The sequence below is a fragment of the Antennarius striatus genome, chromosome 14 (genome assembly GCF_040054535.1).
Source record: "Antennarius striatus isolate MH-2024 chromosome 14, ASM4005453v1, whole genome shotgun sequence".
NCBI lineage: Eukaryota > Metazoa > Chordata > Actinopteri > Lophiiformes > Antennariidae > Antennarius > Antennarius striatus.
The window spans coordinates 622985-647968 of NC_090789.1; the positions used below are offsets into that span (position 1 = coordinate 622985).

Here is a 24984-nt window from a genome sequence, read left to right on the forward strand (position 1 = left end):
TCATCAAACAGATTTAAATAAATAAAATAAAGAAATAAAGTTGTTTCAAAATCTTGTTTAGGTTAATTTTCCTGACATCTTTCTATTATATATTATTTATGTATTATTATTATACAGTATATAATACAGAAACGATCAGTTCTGATGTCACATTTTTTGTTTATCTACATAATTTTCCAATAAATTATTTTTTAAAAGTTAAAAGGACTTTAGACTTTAGAACTTTATTTCCACTCGGGTCACCTGATCTGAGTTCTGGTTGAAAAACGCGAGTGTCACATGTTTGAAATGATTTTAATTTATTGATGAAATTAAACTCCAGACCCTCTGACACAAATCAAACATAAATCCACTTTAAATCATATTTATAACTGAACTCAGGAACGAGATAAACGTCAACACAAACGGGTTTACAGCGATAAACAACTTTGTTTTTTACAAAATAATAAATAACAAAATATTCTCTTTTCTTACAAAAGCTGAAACGCGTCAGCAGCTTCGGGTCACATGACTCCTCATCGACAGATTCTGTCTTCAAACTTTAGAAACAACTAAAATCTTTGAAACAATTTTTTTTTCCCTGTTCGTCAAAAAACAAATTAAGATAACTAAATCAAATAAATGCAGAAGTTTGTCTGACAAACGTCACGTTTAAACGAACGTCATTCTTCAATCTAGCTTCTTGTCCTTCTTGGTGTCTGGCGGTGGATGCTGACCTCTGATTGGTCAGTTTCTGAACCTATAGGAGATGGGCAGCAGCTTGTGGGTCTTCTTCATGGTCTGGACCTTGGCGTGCATCTGCTCGTCCATCGTCTTGTAGCAGCGCCGCGCGTAGTCCAGCAGCTTCTCCTTCGACGCCTCGAACTCGCCCACCTCCGCCACCTGCAGGACATCAGCAGATCAGCGTGAGCCAAGCCCCGCCCCCCAGTATCCACGGCCCGCCCCCGGATCGCAGCCGCTAGGAACCGGTTCATAGAGCTCAGGTCAGGCTAGCTGCTGTTTTTAACCTGTACGGTAACACAAACTAAATGTAGCCACAAGAGGACACAAGCCAGTGTCTTATTGTGCCGGTCCCAAGCCCAGATAAATACAGAGGGTTGTGTCAGGAAGGGCATCCGGCGTAAAACTTTTGCCAAATCAAACCTGCGAATCAAACCTATGACTTCCATACCGGATCAGTCGAGGCCCGGGTTAACAACCACCGCCATCGGCGCTGTTGACCTACAGGGCGCCGGTGGAAATTTGACTACTGTTGGTTGAAGAAGGAGAGGAGGAAAGTGCGTTCGCTCGAAGAAAGAGAAGAGGAACACCAAGAGTATAGGACTGAGAGTAGGGACGTTGAATGTTGGAACTATGACAGGAAAAGGTAGAGAGTTGGTTGACATGATGCAGAGGAGGAAGGTAGACATACTGTGTGTCCAGGAGACCAGGTGGAAAGGTAGCAAGGCTAGAAGTTTAGGAGCAGGGTTCAAGTTGTTCTATCATGGTGTAGATGGGAAGGGAAATGGAGGAGGAGTTATCTTGAAGGAGGAGTTTGTTAGGAATGTCCTGGAGGTAAAAAGAGTGTCAGATAGAGTGATGAGTCTGAAGCTAGAAATAGAAGGTGTGATGTTCAATGTTGTTAGTGGGTATGCTCCACAGGTAGGATGTGAGCTGGAGGAGAAGGAGAAATTCTGGCTGGACTTTGATGAAGTGATGCAGAGCATGCCTAGAAGTGAGAGAGTTGTCATTGGAGCAGACTTCAATGGACATGTTGGTGCAGGAAACAGAGGTGATGAGGAGGTGATGGGCAGGTTTGGTATCCAGGAGAGGAACGCAGAAGGACAGATGGTGGTTGACTTTGCAAAAAGGATGGAAATGGCTGTAGTGAATACTTTCTTCCAGAAGAGGCAGGAACATAGAGTGACCTATAAGAGTGGCGGTAGGAGCACACAGGTAGACTACATCTGGTGTAGACGGTGTAACCTGAAGGAGATCAGTGACTGTAAAGTAGTGGTAGGTGAGAGTGTAGCCAAACAGCATAGGATGGTGGTGTGTAGGATGACTCTGGTGGTGAGGAAGATGAAGAGGACAAAGACAGAGCAGAAGACGAAATGGTGGAAGCTGAAAAAGGAAGAGTGTTGCAGGACTTTTAGGAAGGAGCTAAGACAGGCTCTGGGAGGCCAGGAGGTGCTTCCAGATGACTGGACAACTACAGCTAATGTGATCAGGGAGACAGGTAGGAGAGTACTTGGTGTGTCATCTGGAAGGAAAGTAGATAAGGAGACTTGGTGGTGGAATGAGGAGGTACAGGAGTGTATACAGAGAAAGAGGTTAGCTAAGAAGAAGTGGGACACTGAGAGGACTGAGGAGAGTAGACAGGAGTACAGGGAGATGCAGCGTAAGGTGAAGGTAGAGGTAGCAAAGGCCAAACAAGAAGCTTATGATGACTAGTATGTTAGGTTGGACAGTAAGGAGGGAGAGACTGATCTATACCGGTTGGCAAGACAGAGAGACGGAGATGGGAAGGACGTGCAGCAGGTTAGGGTGATTAAGGATAGGGATGGAAGTCTATTGACAGGTGCCAGTAGTGTGATGGGAAGATGGAAAGAGTACTTTGAAGAGTTGATGAACGTGGAAAATGAGAGAGAACATCAGGGATCAGCTCTGAGCCCCTTCTTGTTGCTATGGTGATGGACAGGCTGACAGACGAGGTCAGACAGGAATCTCCATGGACTATGATGTTTGCAGATGACATTGTGATCTGCAGTGAGAGCAGGGAACAGGTGGAGGAGAAGCTAGAGAGGTGGAGATTTGTCCTGGAAAGGAGAGGAATGAAGGTTAGCCGCAGTAAGACAGAGTACATGTGTGTGAATGAGAGGGACCCAAGTGGAAGAGTGAGGTTACAGGGAGAAGAGATCAAGAAGGTGGAGGATTTGAAGTACTTAGGTTCAACAGTCCAGAGCAATGGAGAGTGTGGAAAAGAGGTGAAGAAGCGTGTCCAGGCAGGATGGAACGGGTGGAGGAAAGTGTCAGGTGTGATGTGTGATAGAAGAGTTTCAGCTAAAATGAAAGGAAAGGTGTACAAAACTGTGGTGAGACCAGCGATGATGTTTGGTCTAGAGACAGTGTCACTGAGGAAAAGACAGGAGACAGAGCTGGAGGTAGCAGAGATGAAGATGCTGAGGTTCTCTCTGGGAGAGAAGAAGAAGAAGAAGACGGTAACACTAACTAGCTCCGCCCCCTCGCCAACAGGCCACACCTTCTCGGGGGCCACCAGCAGCAGCTCGGCGATGGGGGAGGTGGAGGCCATGGTGTTGCGGTCGACGCCGTGGATCTGGAAGGCGCGGGACATGGAGCGCACCCGCTGGTAGGTGGACAGGATCTTCTTGTAGCGAATCAGAACACCGTCGGGGTCCTTGACTGGAGGGGGAGGGACAGGAAGAGGGACAGGAAGTGGAACCACACAGACTGGCTGGGCGGGGGCGTGGCTGCCCCGGCTCCGCCCCTCACCTCTCTGCCGCTCCCTCCCGTGGGTGATCCTGAAGATCCTCCTCATCTTCATGCGGGGCTCCCCCCCGGCGCGGCCCCCCCGGCTCTTCTTCTTGGAGCTCTTCTCTGAGGAAGACTCCTCCTCCTCCTCCTCCTCCTCCTCCTCCACGTACTCGTCCTCCGTGAAGTACTTCTCCTCCTCTACATGAAACTCCTGCTTCACTATGGGGGGGGGACACACACACTCATCACCGTTACCATGGCGACCCCGCGCCAGCTTCGGATGCTAGCTCCACCCACCTGGGACGGCGGTGCCGCGGCGGCTCCGGGCCCCGGGGCCCTGCAGCCGCTTGAGGGTCATTCCGGAGCGGGTGGTCATGGGGGAAGGCGGAGTCGGGGAGCTGGGGGGCGGGGCCCTCACGGCCCGCTGGGGGTCTCCGCACCAATCGGTCGCTGTGAACGAGAACTCAGAGGGTTAGCGGGCGGGGCTTCACCTGTGCGGGGCGGGGCCCGTGGGGGCGGGGCCTCACCCTCAGGGCTCCTCACGCTGGCGATGAAGCGCTCCAGCTGGAGGCGCAGGAAGTTGCGCTCCTCCTCCAGCTCGTCGATGCGTTTGTGCAGCCAGGCGTTCTTCTCCAGCGTGACGTACAGGTGCGCCCGCAGGTTGGACACCAGGATGAAGGGGCTGTACTGGGGGTGGGGGGGCTCCTGCACCACCGCCTCTGTGGGGGGGACACCGTGAGACGTGACAGGTCAGGGGGAGGGGTCTAAACGCATCTGGGCGGGGCCTACCATCCATCATCTGCGGGCCCTGGTTGAGGTGGTATGGCGGGGGCCGCTCCACGCTCTCCTCCAGAGGGAACGACACCTCATAGGCGTCCAGGTAGAGCCCCGCCCCTCCTCCTCCTGTTGCTCCGCCTCCTCCTGATGAGGCATTCTGGGGCATGTAGTGTTCTGACCGACACAAGAAGAACATTCAAAAACAAGTCAGACCTGATTGGCTGTGAAGCTCCGCCCCTTTAAGGTGAATCACGAGCGGTGACTCACCTGTGTGATCGACAGGTGAGTCCCGATGGAAGGCGTAATTACAAAAATACAAGAGAATATTTATTAAAGCATTTAATCCGAATTCACTACTAAAACTTTTTTCAACAAAACATTGTGTAATTGTCTTATTTCTGCTCAGAGGGAGGGAGGAGCAGCTCAGAGCACACCTGAACCCACACTGACATCAGTGTCTCTGTTCCTCTGAATTTATCCAGTGGAATATTTTCAGTCTGATGATTTCCTCTAATCTGAATTAAGTATTAGATGTATTTCTGTGACACGTTTAGATTCACAAAATAATCATAAAACTGTAGTACAACATCAGGTGAAGCAACAGTACCGCTGACTCACAGCAGAGGGCGCCAATGAGCTGAACGTAATGCAGCATCTCCATTCATTTTAGTTCACCTTCACAAACCGCCTTGTCAAAATAAAAGAAGACGACGTTTAAATATGGAGTCAGAGAAACTTTCAAAGCTAAACGACAACAAGGACAAATTCTAGAAAAGAGTTCGAGGCCTTTTTGTCCAGAATGATCGGAGCATGGATTTTAGGAAAGTTAGTGAATTGTTTCTGTTTTGAAATGGGCTCAGAAATCTGAAATGGAATTAATAATAACCTCAAATAAAATGGGTGTTATGTGTTTGTGTAAAAACTACTGATAAATGATATAAAAAGGAAAACAGTGGAAACAGTAATCCTTTGTTACTCGTGGTAAATGTATTACAGGGCGATAGAGCGACAAACTATCTTATTATTTAGAGTAATTTAAACGTTCCTGAACCCCCCCATACTGATATTAAACCACCTTCTATCTGTATTACCTTTAAAACACTCTGATAGACTGTTTAAAACACTTTAACTGTTTCTTTAAAAACTACTACTACTACTACTACTACTAATAATAATAATCAAGTGCACTGGCGTTGTGCCTGGAGTGTCCCCCACCTCAGGCCCTATGCCGGCCCCCCGTCACCGGCTGCGGCGGATACAGCGGTGGTGATCTGAAGAAGACGGACTGACTAATAATATTCTTCAACAAACAGGAAGTGCTCAGTGTTCCGTGAGTCATTGAACGCAGCACACTTCCTGATGCTGTCAGCCAATAGAATGCGCGTACTGTATCATGTGACTACCTACTAACAATCAGTGATGTAGTGAAGCCGTGCGTCTTGAAGCGTGAATAAAGGAGGGATTACTGTACTGGAACTATACGAACATATTTAAATATGATTTCATGTTATTATTGTGATGTATTCTACAGTAACATGATATTATGGGCTGTTAACAGTTTTCTAGTGATTATTAGAGTCCAGTATTTGAGGTGAACAGACGTTAAGTCGAGTTCAATGACGTAAACTTGATTTTATTTTGAAAACCGGTGTATAATTGACCTGTAGATGTATTTAATTTCATAATGCATTGTTTCTATATCCTCTCATTGTTTCTGCTCAGTTTAAGTTAATAGTATTTTAGTATTTACAGTAGTAACAACATTTAAATGATAGACTCAAACATAATCAATAATGAGTAACCAATAACTGGTTGTGTTGGTGTGTTAAGGACTAGTTATTACCAGGGCTTTGAACCAGAATGTTTTAACAATCGTTTCGTTCCGAACAGAAACAGAATTATAACGTTTCCGGTTTTGCGTTCCACCATAAACTGACGTTCCTGAACCGGTTAGAACAAAGAATAAAGTTCCTGAACCGGTTAATAACGTTCCTTGTAGATATAAATATGGAGGCTCCGTATTTTCCGCACCATTAGACGCGATTAAAGCCTTAAAATGTCCCAAAAACCAGCGCTGCTCCTTCTGACATGAAGCGTCTTCTGTGTTCACTGAGTTCACCAATCTGTAGAAATGTTTCTGTGACGTCAGTCAGAGATCCTCCAGACCGACCACTGTCCACCGAGAGGACGTATGACGTCACTACGTACGCCGGCAGCGATGGACCAATCAGAGGACGTATTACGTCACTACGTACGCCGGCAGCGATGGACCAATCAGAGGACGTGACGCGAGGCTCCGTCCGGCACACCTCCGGTAGGTACCGGTATGGGGGGGATACCGGGACTGGACCGCAGGTATGCTGGTAACCACATCTGATTGGCTGAAGACCCCCGACGATGACGTCAGCGATGGATGAGAGACGTGAACACAGGTTTACCAGGACTGGGGGCAGTGCAGAGGAGTTACACCCCCCAACAGGTGGTGGATTGTGGGTCCTGGACTAACGTGTCTGCTCAGACTTCTGTCCGATGTTTCTCTAAAGCATCATTACTGGACAGACCCCCGGAAACCAGCCGGTCAGCGGGGGAGAAACTACCGACAGATTCAATGCAGACCGGAGACGAGGACTTCAGGGATTTACTACACATTTATCACTAAATAAAGACATAGAAACATTTAAAAATAATGTCGGTGTGTTTCTTAAATTTAAACACGTAGTACAACACAGTCCAACCAGTCAGCTGTTTGTTCCGTTAACAACCATGAACCAATAATGTGGGCCGTGTGTAAAAGTAGAGAAAGAAACTCCGTTATTTAGACGGAGCCTCTTCAACAAGGAGCTGAATGGGGCTCAAAACACGGAAACTGAAGGACTTTAAATAGGAAACTAAAACAATTAGTTTATATACTATAGACTATAATTATAGATATGCCCCCACCCTCCAGTAAACAGAACCACAGCACTACACCTCTGCTTTATGACAGTTATATCATGGAGTTCAGGCTTATGCCTCCTACTTAGACACTACATGACATTAGAACAGAATAACTCCCACCATGTCATTTATTGCTGAACAACAGATCTTCATAGTTCTTCTCCCATAGCTCAGTATTCCTACAAAGCGCTGGCAGTACGGGAACACACTGCTCTGAAGATGACTGCAGCCACTGAGTTCATGTCTAAATCATACATGTTCAGACTGACACGCTGAGTGTTCACCTGTAATGATTCATGGTGACTGGGAGACCTCCCTGTTCTTACCTGCTGCTGATAGCCACTACTTCTCTCTGCTCTCACCCCTCCAGTGAAGACAGGAGGTCAAACATCAGGTCAAACATCAGGTCAATAGTTAAAGAACAAAACAACCCGTTTTTAACCGGTTTACTATTAGTTTCTGTTCCGGAACATTAAAAATAAAGTTTCCGGTTTGGTTTTGGTTCCATGAACCGGTTCAGAGCTCTGGTTACTATTGGTTACCTGGTAATAGTTATCACCTACCAGCCTCACAGGTAATAAACCAGTGTCAGCATTCATTACTGCTGAGTCATCAATCAGTAACAGGTTTACCACCTGGTTGTAGGACATGGAGGCAGCAGATGAGCCAATCAATAATCAATGATGACAGCTTTACAAACAGGAAGTGACTCAGCTCTTCTCAACGCGGCGACGTTTCATCTCTGATTAGATTTGAAAAATAAACAAACAAACAAACATTTTCCCCGCGCGTGGGGATTCACAGGACGTCAGAGCGTTGAGCGCTGACGTCATCAGCTGTTACCTGGCGGGCTCGTGTCGTCTCTGCTCGGGGGGTTCATGGCGGGAAACCGGACGTCCACCGGAGCCGCTGCCGTTATTCTGAGTCGTCACGGCGGCCGTGTTCGGTTATACTTCAGTAATACGGCCCCAGGCCACGCCCCTCCCACGCGCACCCGCAATTACTTGATTATAAGTGGCCTCAACAGGTGCCCGCGTGTGACAAGAACGCGCATGCGCACAACCACACAGCCAGAGCGACGGGGAACCAGGTCTTTGAGCGTCGGCAACGCACGTGCCGGAGTTGTCCCGTCGGTCCGGGGGTCCCGGAAATGTGCCTGTACAGAATTATTATGGTCTGCTTACATCAGTCAGATCAGAGTAAACAATAATGTCGTAAAATGTGACGTAAAATAACGAAACATCACAACAAAGAGAAGCAGGAAGGAATAAAGATTTAAATCAGTAAAAAGACGGGATACAAACCGGAAATAGAGCCTCCAGAAGGAAAATATCAGGATATTATTATTTATTTTATTTTATATTTCATAAATATTTTAATTCAAAACGAAACCCAGTAAAGAAAGAATGTAAAATGATTATACAACAATTTCCAGGAGGTGGACCGTAAAAATCGGGATATTATTTGTTTAAATCTGAACGGGACAGGAAATACGTCACGAGGGCGGAGCGCAGGTGACCGGAAAACACAGAAGAAGTGGCGGGTGGGGCTCCGGTGACACCGGAAGTACAGAGAAACACGGGAGAAAGTTTGAGAAGACAACAGTTTGGGTTTGACCCGTCCGAACCGACAACAGTAAGTTAAAATAGTTCAATTTCATGTCGGCGTTTTTTAAATTTAATATTTTTTCGAACACCTGATCAGTAAAACCAGGAAATTTGATGTTGTGTTGAAGAAAAAGGTTTAACGCGTTTCTGCTGAGGAGTTTTTACTTCACTGAATACGGATGTTAATAATAATTACAAGTGTTTAAACCCTCAGGAAACAGAGAGAATTCTTCTTAACGACTTTAATCAGATTTTTTTTTTTTGTAACTTTGTTAAATAAAATTAAATACTTAAAACTCCTAAACATCACCTGTGAGAGTATGGTAGCTGACGTGGGACAAATTCACCCAGATTATTTCTAGGTTGAATTTATAACTGTAGGAGCCAAAAAAATGTACCATAAAAATTTTGTCTCATGATTTGTAATCAAAACTATCGTCATGGTAACATCAGGACAACAACAGACCTGCAGTCTGTTGGACTGGAGTTCATCGTGACGGTTGTCTTCCTCCTGTTGGTACCTGATGATGATGATGATGTCATTTCCTGTCTGACAGCCGGACCATGGGGGTGTGCGACGGACTGTCCCACTGTAAACTGGCGCTGGTCCTCGCCGTGCTGCTGGACCTGCTGGGGGGCGCCGCCCTGCTGGTGGGCGTGTTCGCCCCGTTAGAGATCAGAGGGCAGGACTTCGGGGACCTGCTGGTTTACACCGGTAAGAATTAACCCCTGCTGGGGAAAGTGTTGAGTCACGTTCTTCTGACGTGAGCCGTACCCCCCCACACAGGCGCTCTGCTGGTGCTGGCGTCTCTGGCGGGGTGGGTGTTGTGGTACAGCGGGAACATCGACGGCCTGACCAGCAGGAAGGAGCTGGGGAACATCGGCAGCGCCGTCGACCTGCTGGCCCGAACCCTCAGCCGCAAGTTCCGCGCCTACCGTAGCCAGCGGTGATGGGGCGGGGCTACCGGAGCGAGCGGTGATGGGGGGGGGGCTACCGGAGCCAGCGGTGACCGGGGGCGGGGGCCATGCCAAGTTTACCTCAGCAGCATTTCAGGGCGTGGCCACGCCCGCTGTGTCGTTTCCTGTTTCTCCTTCAGGACCGTCTCCTGTTACATTTCAATAAAGTTTTTTTTAATAAACGTGTCGTTTTCTTTGTGCTGCGTTCACACATTTAATAATAAATGTGATAAAATACAGAAAGTGTTCCACCGTCCCACCTGATGACATCATCAGGGGGCGGGACCTGTCTGTGAGGAGGAGGAGGACTGACCTCTGACCTCTGCTGGTGAGCGGCCCATCAGAACATCCGTCCAGCGGTGGCGACGCTGCAGGTGATTCGGAGGCGTCCCGTCGGTGGTCCAGCAGGGGGCAGTAGCAGCTCCTCCTGCCCCAAACAGATTTAACTCCCAGATTTCCAGTGACCTGAAGCGACTCTGCTGCCAAATCCTCCTGATGTCTAAAGTCACCCCCCCCCCCCGTTAATTCCCCCTCCTGTCCTCAGCGCCGGTGTGAACCCAGCTGGGGGTTCTGGTCCGTCTCCACAGCCAAGAGAAGAAAACTCTTAATCCCGTAAATCCAACGTGTTTGTTTGTGGCCTGGAGGAAAAATCCCCTCAAAGCAGAGCTGGACCGGGATGGACCGGATCCACCAGGATGGACCGGATCCACCGGGATGGACCGGATGCACCGGGATGGACCAGATCCACCAGGACGGACCGGACCCACCGGGACGGACCGGATCCACCGGGACGGACCGGATCCACCAGGACGGACCGGATCCACCAGGACGGACCGGATCCACCAGGACGGACCGGATCCACCGGGATGGACCGGATCCACCAGGACGGACCAGATCCACCGGGACGGACCGGATCCACCAGGATGGACCGGATCTACCATCAGACCGGATCCACCAGCAAACACAACCTGTCATTATCATCATCATCATTGATTTCCATTTCATTCGGTGGCTAATTGGTAACACTATTCAGTATTAGTCAACACAAGTTAGCATTAGCTGCTAGTTAGCTATTCTTGGTGAGGGGGGGCGCCTGAGGTGATGCTGGCTTTACGTCTCCTGGCAGACTCTCTGCTGCCAGACGGTAAACCCAGATGAGTGGAGCCGAGGTGAGGGGTGGAGCCGAGGTGAGGGGTGGAGCCAAGGTGAGGCGTGGGGGCGGGGCCTGAGCTGTAAACACAGTTTTATTTAGCAGCACAGCTGACAGGAGGCGTGGGTCCGCCCACTGCTGCTGATTATGTAAGTTCATCAGGATGGAGGCAGAGAATAATGTTAGCTTATAGCTTCTCAGTTAGCTGCCTGTAGCTAACTGGAGTAAGCTAGCACATTTAAGTAAATGTGTAAGCATGTTGATACACACACTGGTATAAAACAATGGTACACACAATGGTACACACAATGGTACACACACTGTCATAAAACAATGGTACACAAACTGGTATACGCACTGGTGCGCACGCTGATATAAAACAATGGTACACACACTGGTACACAGCCTGGTATACACACTGGTACACAGTCTGGTATACACACTGGTATAAAACAATGGTACACACACTGATATACTGTACACACTGGTACACACGCTGGTCTAAAATAATGGTGCACACACTGGTACACACACTAGTATAAAGCAAGGGTACACACACTGTTACACGCACTGGTACATGTTGATGCTGTGGCCCCACCCACACAGGCTGTCTGGGCGGGGCCAGGAGGGTGATTTGTTGGGCTGCTCACAGGCGGAGCATCACTCCTCGTCCTGAACTCGTCTGGTCACACAGGTAGGAGACAAAACGCTCACACACACACACACACACACACACACACACACACACACACACACACACACACACACACACACACACACACACACACACACACACACACACACACACTTCCTGTTTTTTGTGGGGTTTGTTCTTTATTTTCATTGGATGACGTCACCTTGAAAACGAGCATCACTGAAGTTCACTTAGAATGACTTCCTGTTTAAAGACGAAGGACTCTGATTGGTCGGGTGTGTTTGTTTGTTGTTGTGTTGAGCTGGCGTCTCCATGGAGACCAGTGATGGTGAATAGCGCCCCCCCCCCACCCACAGGAGCAGGACTAGAACCATCTGGACTCCTGTAGTTCTTTGGGTCCCAACACCAAGGGACTGGGGGCGTTTGAATAATTAATGAACCACTGTGGGGGGTGGGGGGTTACAAACAAACAAACAAAGCAGACCTGGACAGCTAAGCCCCCAGCCTTGAACTGGGCTGAACCCGCCGTCACACCTCCAGCTGGTATTAGCCGCGGCTGATTGGCTTACTGAGATTACCCAGAGGCCTTTGCTCTTTTGACAGCATCTGCTTCTCTGGGCTGAAGCGTGGGCCAGGACCAGGATCAGGATCCAGAGGGATACGCAGCTCTCAATCAAGAACCTCCAGCACCCCCCCAGCAGCAGCAGCCATGGGCAACACCCGGAGCGGCGTCGTCTCCAAGGAGATCCTGGAGGAGCTGAAGCTCAACACCAAGTTCACCGAGACCGAGATCGTCCAGTGGTACGAGAACTTCAAGCGGCAGTGTCCCACCGGACGCATCTCCAAGGAGGAGTTCCAGGCCATCTACAGCAAGTTCTTCCCCGAGAGCGACGCCCAGACGTACGCGCAGCACGTCTTCCGCTCCTTCGACACCAACGATGACGGGACGCTGGACTTCAAGGAGTACATCATTGCGCTGCACATGACCTCCACGGGGAAGACCACCAGGAAGCTGGAGTGGGCCTTCTCGCTGTTCGACGTGGACAAGAACGGCTACATCACCAAGTCAGAGGTCAAGGAGATCTGCACGGTGAGTCCGGAGGGTCCCACATCAGAGCTGATCCGACATCAAAGCCGATCTGATATAAAAGGTGATCCCAACTTCAAATGTGACCCGACATCAAAGCCGATGTGACCACAAAATCGATCCGACATCAAATCCGATCCGACATCAAAGTCAACCCGGCATCAAAGTCGATCCATCATCAAAGTGATCTGACATAAAAGCCGATCCAACACCAAAGTCGATCCAACATCAAAGTCGATTAAACACCAAAGACGATATGACATCACATACGATATAGACATCAAAGTCGATCTGACATCAAAGTCGGTTTGATATCAAAGCCGATTTGACAAAAAAAGACGACCCAACGCCAAAGTCGATCCAACCTCAGAGGGTCCAAGAACAAAGAGTCCTTCAGGAACATCCGATTTTTTTAGTGTCTCTGTGGAAAACATTGAATTCCACTAGAAATTCATTCTAATTATAATTTCATGCTCATTGGTGTTTATCCAGTATTATTGGTTATGTAATGCCTGAGCAGTGGATACATACAATTTTCTCCGGGATTAATAAAGTATCTATCTATCTATCTATCTATCTATCTATCTATCTATCTATCTATCTATCTATCTATCTATCTATCTATCTATCTATCTATCTATCTATCTATCTATCTATCTATCTATCTATCTATCTATCTATCTATCTATCTATCTATCTATCTATCTATTTTATAATTTTATGCTCATTGATCTGAACAGTTGAGACTCGACAAGCTTCTTAAGATAAAGTTGGGCTCATTTTGTGGGAATATCGGTTGAAACAAACGTCTTTTTATTTTTAGAAGAAGCTGCTATGCTTCAAAATTACATTAAGAAACTATTCAGTTTATTTTCAGGACATATTTATTTTTATAGTCTTGGTCATCCCGTGGTTCATCCAGACGAGTTCTTTACAACTTTAGCAGAACAGACATCAAAGCTGATTGGACGATAAAGACGTTAAAGAACGGACAGTAAGAGTAAAACCAGATCAATAACGAATACAGACACCACAGGAGTAGGTTTATATTCAACCGCCTCCATTCAGTGAACTATGGCAATGAATGCTAGTTAGCATCACATGCTCATCAACAGGATGAGCTTAAGGGATAACCCTAAAATAACAGATTACCTAATCTATTGAACCTTTTCCAGTAGATTAGTTAAACTACGTCAAACACTTGTTTACGAATGTGAGAGAATGAAGAGAAAGAAAAGGGAACAAACATCAGCATCGTCTGCATAAAGGATCATTTGGATCATCAGGTGTGAAGTCAGCAAACATTTCACACCTTTATTTTGAGAACACATTTAATTTTCCTGGAATCTGAATGTAATCCGTGTCGGATTACAGACGCTGAGATTACAGCAGTAAAGGTTCCACAAAACATCACAATATAGAATTATATTTAAATATCTTAAAGACGATAGAACACTGATCCCTCTGAGAATCCGAGGACGAACAGAGGACTCTGCTCCAGGGTTCTAGTCCAGAGTTCTGGTCCAGGATTCTGGTCCAGATCGTGTCCCTGATGGTGAAACTAACGTCCTTCCTGATCGTCTGTATTTTTCCTCACAGGCGATTTTCAAGCTGATCCCCAAAGACGAAATTTCTCACCTGCCTGAAGATGAAAACACACCTGAGAAGAGAGCCGACAAACTCTGGAAGTACTTCGAGAAGAAAGACAACGGTGAGAATGGTGACCCTCCGGTGACCCTCAGGTGAACCTGTGGTGAACCCCAGGTGACCCTTGGTTCAGGTTCTTTGAGTGTCTTTTCTTTTATTTTGGTAAAAACGTGTTTTTTCTCATCTGTTGAGGAAAACAAAACTTTTCCAGATTCTGGATGTTTGATCAAACTGATGATAACAGTGATGTCATAAACTCCTCCTGCTCTCATTGGCTAATTGAAGCTGATTTTAAAGAGTGATGTGGATGTGGGCGGAGCCTTGAGGCCCTCACTAACCTCCTCCTCCTCCTCCTCCAGAGCGGGTGGCTGAAGGCGAGTTCATCCAGGGCGTGTTGGAAAACGATGCGGCTCTTCGTCTGATCCAGTATCAGCCTGCAAAATAAGAGGCCCCGCCCCCACAGACTCCGCCTCCATCCGCCGACCCCCCCACAGGTGTGGGCGTTGACCTGTCACACCTCCAGGGTCTCTGTAATGTTCAGTCTGTAGCTAACAGGTTAGCCGCTACGACGCGTGTTTTTTTATCTGACTAGTGATCAATAAACGCCAGGGGGGGAGGGGCTAAAGCTACTGATGATGTGTTAGCAGCTGGGTCACGATGGGTTCTGGTGTCATGTGACCTCCTGTAGGTTCTGTTCATGTTTGTTTCTATGGATCCTGCTGGTCTCTAGGGGACCGGACCCTGTTGTCACTTCCAGCTCACTTCCTGTTGTGGCCCCACCCCCAGGGACCCGGCTCAGACCTGGTTCCAGGTCTGGACCGGGTCTAGGTTCAGGTCCTGGTCTGAGTCCCGGTCCAGATTCAGATTCTGGTCCTGGTTGGGGTCTAGATCTGGGTACAGCTCTAGATCTTGGTTCAGGTCTAGATTCACTTCCAGATCCAGATCCAGATCCTGGTCCAGACCTGACAGTAGGTTTGATCTTGTGTTGGTCTGATCAGAACGGATCCATCAATAAACCCTGAGCCGTCAGAACCGCTCCTGTCTGTGTGTCACCCGAAACCAGGGTCAAAGGTCATCCCTCCGGGAATGATGTCATCACTGCGACCAGTAGTGATGACATCATCAGAACAGGGAGGGAGGAAGGAGGGAGGGAAACAAGGGAGGAGGGAAGGAAAGAAATGAGGAAGGAGGGAAACAAGGAAGGAAACTAAAGAAGGAAGGAAACAGAAATAAGGAAACAGGAAGGAAAGAAGGAAGCATGGAAGGAGGAAAAGAGGAAGGTGAGAAGGAAGGGAAACAAGGAAGCAAATAGGAAAGGGAGGAGGGAAAGGAGAAAAGAAGGAAACAGGAAGGAAAGGAGGGAAACAAAATGGGAAACAAGGAAGTAAACAAAGGAAGGAAGTAAACAAAGGAAGGAGGGAAACAAGGGAGGAGTCTCTGTGTTTACATATTAAAATGTTTTGTGATAGCTCCGCCTCCTTCACCCATGTGTTACCAAAACAAACAAACAAACAAACAACACACTGACCTGAGGCCTGTACCATGAAGCTGGATTACAGCTTAGATAACTTCAGGCTTAACCCTGGCTTTTCGGTACCATAGAGGTGGCTGACTTTCTATCGGGCTACGTTGTCGTGGTAACCTATGCTGAACACCTAACCTGCTCCGGAGCAGGATAAGTTCAGGATAAGATCAGCAGGTATAACAGCCCCACCTACTGACCAATCAGAGCTCAGCAGGTATAACAGCCCCACCTACTGACCAATCAGAGCTCAGCAGGTATAACAGCCCCACCTACTGACCAATCAGAGCTCAGCAGGTATAACAGCCCCACCTACTGACCAATCAGAGCTCAGCAGGTATAACAGCCCCACCTACTGACCAATCAGAGCTCAGCAGGTATAACAGCCCCACCTACTGACCAATCAGAGCTCAGCAGGTAGAACAGCCCCACCTACTGACCAATCAGAGCTCAGCAGGTAGAACAGCCCCACCTACTGACCAATCAGAGCTCAGCAGGTATAACAGCCCCACCTACTGACCAATCAGAGCTCAGCAGGTATAACAGCCCCACCTACTGACCAATCGGTTCTCCTGAAAACGGGCCGTCCGTTCCCTGAGAACCCGGTGGATCTCGGGTCACAGCTTGTGTGCAGAGCGCTCAGGCAGAGAGAATATTTAGGGATGGCTGTAATCCGGTGGGATTGGCTGAACAATGACTGTAGAAAGGTAGAGGTTTTGGGGGGAGGGGTTACATTACATCTGTCAGCTGCTGGAGCCTCACATCAGGAATGGAACGCACCCCAACCACGCGCTGACAGCCCCCCACAGTGTGCATTGACCTGAGGGTCTTTGAGACAGTTAATATATTTCTGAGTGATGTTGGTCATTATTATGATGTCCTGAAATCCCTCGTTGGACGGGTTACAAGAAAGACACAGATAGAATGTCATTGATCAATGATTTGTTTCAGTAAATCATGGATTGATTGATTGATTGATCGGTACTTTAATGTATTGTGTTGGCGATGCTGAAAACCTGTGAAGAACACAGTACGTAGAGCTGTTCATAAGGTCACGGGGCTACGATCACATGTCATAACCAAACATGTGGTTCACACACACATGTATGAACACACACATGTTACTGTAGTCAGATACACAAGTGCATCATAGTGGGGCAGTAATATTATAATGGCACTAACTTCCTCATTGACGCAGTCGGCCATGTTTTCCCAGAGATCCTTGCTCCGTTTGGCAGCTGCAGCTGTGTTGCTGTTTACCTGGATTATTGATTTGTATTGATCGTATTTATTAATTATTATTGTTCGCTCCTCCGTTGTGAAATATGCGTCTCGGGCCGGTTTGTTGCATGTTTGTGATTGGTCGCATGCAGCAAACTCCGCCCTTTTTATGTGAGCGCGCACAGATCTAAAGTGGACAAGTCTGGATTGAATTAGTGAGTTGATAGCCGGCTTTATGGTACCGAAAATCTGGAGGGTGGATGTCTGGGTAAGTGAAGCCAGATAAGGAAGAGGAAGCCTGACTAGGTTAATCCAGCTTTATGGGACGGGACTCTGGTGACCGTTGACAGGTGAGTGGAGGCTCCTCCTCCTCAGGTGAGAGGGGCGTCGGCCTCAGATGGTTAATCTGGCGGTTTGTCTGGATTACCAGCGATAGCATTAAACCCACCTCAGGCTTAACCCCCAGATAACCGCCGGATTATCAGAACAGAACCTCCAGACTTTAATCATCTCATCCTGAAGTTAAGCTCCTCCCACCACCAGATGTTCCACACCTGGGCGGAGCTGGCGGGGAAGGGGAGGGGCTTTCAGAGGGTGTGGGGGGGTTAATAAAGGCTCCAGCTTCACCAGTTGGTTTGTGTTCATATGAAGATTTATTTGAAACACAAGTCAAACCCCCGCAGCCAATCAGCTCCTAGGAGAGCCTCCCCCTCAGCCAATCACAGGGCACCACACAGAAAACAGACAAATCAAATCACAAGAAAATACTTTAAAGATCTAAAATCGCAAGAATTCGAATCTGCTGATGTCCAACAGCTGCTGAGGTCCCTGAACGCATCACAGTGAACCCCCCCTGAACGCATCACAGTGACCCCCCCCTGAACGCATCACAGTGACCCCCCCCTGAACGCATCACAGTGACCCCCCCCTGAACGTATCACAGTGACCCCCCCCGAACGCATCACAGTGACCCCCCCCTGAACGCATCACAGTGACCCCCCCCGAACGTAACACAGTGACCCCCCCCGAACGCATCACAGTGACCCCCCCCCCTGAAAGCATCACAGTGACCCCCCCTGAACGCATCACAGTGACCCCCCCCTGAACGTAACACAGTGACCCCCTCCCGAACGCATCACAGTCACCCCCCCCCCCCCCCTGAAAGCATCACAGTGAACCCCCCCTGAACGCATCACAGTGAACCCCCCCCTGAACGCATCACAGTGAACCCCCCCCTGAACGTATCACAGTGAACCCCCCCCTGAACGCATCACAGTGAACCCCCCCCTGACCGCATCACAGTGAACCCCCCCTGAACGCATCACAGTGAACCCCCCCCTGAACGTATCACAGTGACCCCCCCCTGAACGTATCACAGTGAACCCCCCGAACGTAACACAGTGACCCCCCCGAGCACATCACAGTGACCCCCTCCTGAATGCACCACAGTGATCTGCCCCCCCGAACGCATCACCCTGATCTGCCCCCCCCAAACGCATCACAGTGACCCCCCCTCAACAGAGCGAGTCCTCTCCCTCCTCCTGCTGGCTGTCCATCCGCTCCATCTCTCGCTCGCAGTCCTCACACCCGTCGGCGCTGCACCCCCCCATCACCACCACGCCCTGATGGTCCAGCAGCCTTGCCCCCCCCACGCCCGCCTCCCCCAGCATCCCCAAAAACACGCCCCCCGTCCCATTTCCTCCAACCTCAGCCCCTCCCACCCCCATCCCAGCTCCTCCCACCGCTCCCACCCCCCCTCCACCAACAAGCAGCGCCCCCCCAGCGCCGCAGGCCAGCTGTCCTACCGCCGGCCCGACCCCCCTGGGCCACAAGGGGTCCAGCAGCGCCCCCTGTTGGCCGAGCTGGATCAGCTGACTCATGGAGTAAACCCCGCCCCCTCCGGCCCGCACCACCTCCTCGTAGGAGGGGGCGTGGGCGGCGGCCCGGACCTCGTCCAATCGCACGCGGGCGCGGTGCTTCATCTCGATCAGCGTCTTGGTGTAGGAGTTGAGCGTCGCCACGGCGGCGGCCATACAGCAGCTGAAGGACAGCCAGGCCATGCTGGGGGGGTGGGGGTGGGGGGGGGGGCAAACGTCTGGGTTAGCTAGAGGACACCTGTAGCAGGAAGGCTAACAGCTAACACTTCACATGTCGTCTAAACCTGTTTAAAGCAGTCTAAACCTGATTTAAACCAGTCTAAACCTGATTTAAACCAGTCTAAACCTGATTTAAACCAGTCTAAACCTGATTTAAACCAGTCTAAACCTGATTTAAACCAGTCTAAACCTGATTTAAAACAGTCTAAACCTGATTTAAACTAGTCTAAACCTCATTTAAACCAGTCTAAACCTCATTTAAACCAGTCTAAACCTGATTTAAACCAGTCTAAACCTGATTTAAACCAGTCTAAACCTGATTTAAACCAGTCTAAACCTCATTTAAACCAGTCTAAACCTGATTTAAAACAGTCTAAACCTGATTTAAACTAGTCTAAACCTGATTTAAACCAGTCTAAACCTGATTTAAACCAGTCTAAACCTGATTTAAACCAGTCTAAACCTGATTTAAACCAGTCTAAACCTCATTTAAACCAGTCTAAACCTCATTTAAACCAGTCTAAACCTCATTTAAACCAGTCTAAACCTCATTTAAACCAGTCTAAACCTGATTTAAACCAGTCTAAACCTGATTTAAACCAGTCTAAACCTGATTTAAACTAGTCTAAACCTCATTTAAACCAGTCTAAACCTCATTTAAACCAGTCTAAACCTGATTTCAACCAGTCTAAACCTGATTTCAACCAGTCTAAACCTGTTTTACACTAGTCTAAACCTGTTTTAACTAGTCTAAACCTGTTTTAACCTAGTCTAAACCTGTTTTACACTAGTCTAAACCTGTTCTAACCTAGTCTTAACCCGTTTTAAACTGGTGTTATACCCCGTCGGTTAACTCCTCCCCCCTAAACCAGTAGACCTGGGGGCGTGGCCTCAGACACTCACGCGAACGACCAGCCGTAGTCCCAGGTCTGGGGCCTCCAGTCTTTGGGGCCGATGCTGACGGTCATCTGGAACACGGTGGTGTACATCATGTGAGCCACCATCCCCATCATGCCTGAGGAGGGGGAGCCAACACAGAGGTGAGTAGGTGGGGGAGGAGCCACGCTGCCGGTTCCCCCTGGCCACGCCCACTCACCTGACAGGACGGTGCACATGGCGGCGAAGGCGTTGATCTTCAGGGCGTTCATGTCCCTGTTGGCGCAGAGACACATGGCCTCCACCACCATCAGCAGGAAGCCCATCGCCAGCAGGCCGATGTAGGTGAACTCACTGACCACCGACAGCCACAGCACGCCTGCAACAGGAAGTCACCGCCGAACAGGAAGTCACCGCCGAACAGGAAGTCACCACGCCCGCTCAGCTAGCCGCCCCGTTAGCATAGCACCCACCTTGAGTCTCTCCTGGCGTCAGCTCGATGAAGCTCCGACACTTCTCTTCCTGGTCCTCACCTGTAGACCAATCACAGCAGGGGTCAGGGAGGAAACCAATAGCGTCGCAGACGGGTTAAACAGCGTCCAATCAGGACGAACCTTCGTTGTGCTTCTCACAGGACAGCCAGAAGCCGGTGTGGAAGTAGCGTAGCATGTACTTGTCCTCGCCCGTCTCCCAGATGTAGTGGACGGCGTTCGCCAGCTGCTTCCGCTTCGCCCTGGCCTGCTCTTCCCTCTGCAGCGGCGACAGCGTGGCGTTGGAGGCGGGGCTCCTGGGGTCTGGGGTGGGGGTTTCTGGGGGGCAGAGGGGCAGGACAGGCCGTGGGATTAACTGCCGGTCAGCGGCAGTGTAACCGACGCCGCCCTGGAACACTGATCCTGAGGTAAGCTGCTGGCGCCGACATGGAACGCCACACGGAACAAACAGGCTTAGAGATTAGCGGCGCCGGAGAAGGGGGGGCGGGGGGGTCCAGATAACGTGGAGATGATTCAAAGTTCTGAGATTAGCAACAAAGCCAGATTACTGCAATCTCTGATAATCCCGCGTAGAATACAGCAATATGAGGCGCTGGTGGAATATTTCAGGGAACAATGAGCTGCTGGAGGAGGACGAGGAATGTTCTGGTAACGTTTAAGCCCCGCCCCCTCCTGGTGGGGGGCGGGGCTTATCAGGTGCTTACTACTGCCGTTAACAAGCTACTGCCGCTAACGAGCTACTGCCGCTAATGAGCTACTGCCGTGAACGAGGTACCGCCGCTAACAAGCTACTGCCGTTAACAAGCTACTGTCGCTAATGAGCTACTGCCGCGAACGAGGTACCGCCACTAAAGAGGTACCTCCGCTAACGAGCTACTGCCATGAACGAGCTACTGCCACGTACGAGGTACTGCCGCTAAAGAGGTACCCCCGCTAACGAGCTACTGCCATGAACGAGCTACTGCCGCTAACGAGCTACTGCCGCTAATGAGCTACTGCCGTGAACGAGGTACCGCCGCTAACAAGCTACTGCCGTTAACAAGCTACTGTCGCTAACGAGCTACTGCCGCGAACGAGGTACCGCCACTAAAGAGGTACCTCCGCTAACGAGCTACTGCCATGAACGAGCTACTGCCGCGTACGAGGTACTGCCGCTAAAGAGGTACCGCTGCTAACGAGCTACTGCCGCTAATGGGCTATCTCCGCTAACAGGCTACCACTGTAACATGCCACAACTGCTAACAGGCTACTGCTGTAACAGGCTACCTCCGCTAACGGGCTACCACTGTAACATGCTACCTCCGCTAACGAGCTACCTGCGCTAACAGACTACCTATGCTAACAGGCTACCTCCGCTAACATGCTTCCTGTGCTAACGGGCTACCTGCGCTGCCCCCCTCACCTGTGGTGTAGGGCTGGCTGTCGTTCTGCCCACAGTTCTTCATCTTGACGGGCGACAGGCAGAGCGGCTTCACCACCTTGTGCGTTCCCTCGCACCAGTACGACGTGCAGAACGCCGACACCGACAGGCTGAGCGCCAGCGAGGTGAGCAGCAGCGACAGCAGCGAGCGCTGCCGCCGCGACAGGTTCTCCAGCATGGCGGCGTCTGGACGGGAACCCGCCGGACGAATCAGATCAGGACACCGTCCGGCCGCCGGCCAATCAGGAGGATCCGAGGAGCCGGGGGAGGAGTCCAGAGGGGCGTCCGGTGAGGTGGGCGGGGCTGAGACGTATTCATGAAGGAGGAGACGGAGGGATTAGGGGGGCTGGCGAAGTAGAACAGAGGTCAGAGTTCGAGTGCAGGGGGCGGGGTTTGAGGGAGGGGCGGAGTCAAGGAGCGGTGGTTTAATCGCTCTCAGCGAGGAGGAGACAGATGTGCAGGAGGAACTCAGCCCCGCCTTCTTCCTGATGTCACGGGCGCGGCCAGAGGCGTGGCAAGTCTCCTGTCTGAGGTGAGGCTCCGCCCCTCTTCCATCGCCACTCGCCGCGTTCCGGTCCGGTTGGCCGCGCCCAAATACGCCGATCACGACGACCACCTGGAGAGGCAACACACACACTAGTCACTAACACACACACTACTAGTGACACACTGATCGCTTCGCTGTACGAACCTGGACTCTGTCGGATGTATCAGTGAAGCCCCGCCTCTCCGCTGATGCGTTTGCTCACGTTTGGGAATCCTGTCGTTGTTGTGAACACCTGAAGGAGGCGGAGTCTGGGTTAATCAAACAGATGACATCATCACACACGTAGAGCAGATGAAGGATCACATGACTACTCACGTCCTAAAGGCGGCGTTTACCCATTATCCCTCGCTTCCTCCTCGTCCTCGGATCAGATGGAATCTTCCCTGGGGGGCGTCTGATCGGATAACTCCGCCGCCGTTCAGGAGCAGCTGGATGAACTGAACGCCGTCGACGAGCGCTCCCCTCACCGGGTTGGGGATGCGCCGCCTCCTTTGGCCCCGCCCCCGACGGGGACTCCTTCACCTCTCCTCCTCATCGTCGCCCCCGCCCAGATTCCCTCCTAATCCCCCCCCGTCCATCTGCTGCGTTCCGGCACTATACGGTTCCTGATCACCATCATCTCTCCTCCGCTGTGGATGTGACCCATGACCTCTGACCTCACACTGATTACTTTGACAGGATGTATAGATCAGATTAGAGGCGTGAGGCTTGTTTACGGTCCGGCAACTAAACCCCGCCCTCCTCAACAGCTGGACGCCATCCTGATCCCACGGCTGGTGATCCGTCACGCCAAGCATACGTGTTTCCTGTTTACATCTTGTTTATATATTAATTACATCCTGTTGACACCTGAATCTTGATTTGAATGCTTGATTGTGGACACTGACACCTGTGTCCCAGAGATGTCTGACTGTGGACACTGACACCTGTGTCTGAGACACGTTTGACAGTGAACACTGACACCTGTGTCCCAGAGACACGTTTGACCGTGGACACTGACACCTGTGTCCCAGAGACACGTTTGACCGTGGACACTGACACCTGTGTCTGAGACACGTTTGACAGTGAACACTGACACCTGTGTCCCAGAGACACGTTTGACTGTGGACACTGACACCTGTGTCCCAGAGACACGTTTGACTGTGGACACTGACACCTGTGTCTCAGAGACACGTTTGACTGGACACTAACACCCGTGTCTGAGACATGTTTGGCTGTGGACACTGACACCTGTGTCAGAGACACGTTTGACTGTGGACACTGACACCTGTGTCTCAGAGACACGTTTGACTGTGGACACTGACACCTGTGTCCCAGAGACACGTTTGACTGTGGACACTGACACCTGTGTCTCAGAGACACGTTTGACTGTGGACACTGACACCTGTGTCTCAGAGACACGTTTGACTGTTCTGGACACAGATGTTCTAACGTCTGACTCTGGATCAACTTCCTGCTTTCATTGTTTGTCTCCCCCTGGTGGTGACAGAAGGACCCTGCAACAAGGACGGGTTGGTTTTGCGGCCGGGGCGACACAGAACCAGGAGAACCGGGAGAACCAGGAGAACCAGGAGAACCAGGAGAACCAGGAGGCGTTTCTGTCGTTTTATTTCTCCGCTGGACGTTACAACACAACACGACCTCAGGTTACACACAATGAACTCTGGGTAGCAGCATTCGTCAACAACCAGCTCCTCGGTCAGGTCTCTATGGTTACTGACCTGAATCAACAGCCAATCACCTGCTGAACCAGTCTGATGATGTCACTGCCACATCAATAAATAACCAATAAATAGATCAATAAATATTCATGAGTAGATCTGATGTACAGAATAGTTCAAGACTTGTCTGTGACGACTATTTACAACACACACACACACACACACACACACACACACACACACACACACACACACTGGGACCAGCTGATCCAATAGAATGTCAATGATATATATCTATAATGTTTTTCTTTTACATTTTGAGGTGGGGGGTGGAGGGGGCTGAGCCTATCTACAGAGGAGCGCCGTTCACCAGAACAGAACCGCTGTAACTGGACCTCCTGCCGACTGGAGTGTTATGTATATTTCATAACGTCTCATAATGAGATCATAAAAGCAGGTCAAAGCGTTAGCGCCGTGTTGCTAACGGTTAGCATGTTCATGCTAGCTATTATCGCATGCTAATCAGGACTGAAACCCTTTGGTTTGAGTCTCATGTCTTTAACAGCTGAAACACGGTTTGATACTGTTGTCGGACGGCAGAAGTTACCATGGATACCCCCCCCCCCCCCCAGGAATGAAGGTACCTGAAGCAGTTTCCTGGTTGGGGGGGGGTCTGTTTACCTGACAGGAGCACCTCAGATGTTCAGAACAGGACCGGATTGTTCCCGTTCCCCGTCTGATCGGACCCCAGGAAGAGGTGCGGCTGGAAGGGAGCTCCGCCCCCAGCCTGTGAAGGGCGGGGTCCTGTTCCTGGTTGACAACCCCCACCAAAGAACCCAGATGGACCCGTTGCTGTTCC

At 50.0% G+C, this 24984-nt stretch overlaps 4 protein-coding genes across 9 annotated transcripts; 2 read left to right on the forward strand and 2 right to left on the reverse strand.

The window, feature by feature from the left end:
* Nucleotides 1–322: 322 nt before the first annotated feature.
* Nucleotides 323–8242, reverse strand: LOC137607059 (coiled-coil domain-containing protein 106-like). 6 transcript variants are annotated; one of them, XM_068332519.1, is made up of 9 exons: nucleotides 8032–8242; nucleotides 4264–4425; nucleotides 4002–4193; nucleotides 3772–3924; nucleotides 3493–3693; nucleotides 3242–3402; nucleotides 2596–2743; nucleotides 1709–1907; nucleotides 323–882 (listed from the first exon to the last, which is right to left on the reverse strand). In XM_068332519.1, the coding sequence occupies exons 1-9, from the start codon at nucleotides 8066–8068 to the stop codon at nucleotides 774–776; spliced, it is 1362 nt and encodes a 453-aa protein (XP_068188620.1). In that variant the 5' UTR covers nucleotides 8069–8242; the 3' UTR covers nucleotides 323–773. The 6 variants fall into 6 exon arrangements, with proteins under 6 accessions (XP_068188620.1, XP_068188619.1, XP_068188624.1 ...); XM_068332518.1 differs by having other exon boundaries at nucleotides 3242–3693; XM_068332523.1 differs by lacking the exons at nucleotides 1709–1907; nucleotides 2596–2743.
* A 463-nt stretch (nucleotides 8243–8705) lies between these two features.
* Nucleotides 8706–9823, forward strand: LOC137607108 (transmembrane protein 238-like). The gene is made up of 3 exons (XM_068332606.1): nucleotides 8706–8823; nucleotides 9353–9510; nucleotides 9583–9823. Exons 2-3 carry the CDS (start codon nucleotides 9360–9362, stop codon nucleotides 9744–9746), a joined length of 315 nt encoding a protein of 104 aa, XP_068188707.1. The 5' UTR covers nucleotides 8706–8823; nucleotides 9353–9359; the 3' UTR covers nucleotides 9747–9823.
* Nucleotides 9824–11581: 1758 nt separating this feature from the next.
* LOC137607098 (visinin-like) lies at nucleotides 11582–14789 on the forward strand. Its single transcript, XM_068332594.1, has 4 exons — nucleotides 11582–11596; nucleotides 12161–12647; nucleotides 14244–14355; nucleotides 14651–14789. Exons 2-4 carry the CDS (start codon nucleotides 12267–12269, stop codon nucleotides 14734–14736), a joined length of 579 nt encoding a protein of 192 aa, XP_068188695.1. The 5' UTR covers nucleotides 11582–11596; nucleotides 12161–12266; the 3' UTR covers nucleotides 14737–14789.
* A 3759-nt stretch (nucleotides 14790–18548) lies between these two features.
* On the reverse strand, nucleotides 18549–24800 carry LOC137607065 (germ cell-specific gene 1-like protein). The gene is made up of 8 exons (XM_068332531.1): nucleotides 22780–24800; nucleotides 22609–22696; nucleotides 21900–22533; nucleotides 20621–20815; nucleotides 20480–20539; nucleotides 20227–20385; nucleotides 20034–20145; nucleotides 18549–19095 (listed from the first exon to the last, which is right to left on the reverse strand). Exons 3-8 carry the CDS (start codon nucleotides 22093–22095, stop codon nucleotides 18549–18551), a joined length of 1269 nt encoding a protein of 422 aa, XP_068188632.1. The 5' UTR covers nucleotides 22096–22533; nucleotides 22609–22696; nucleotides 22780–24800.
* Between the last annotated feature and the right edge of the window lie 184 nt (nucleotides 24801–24984).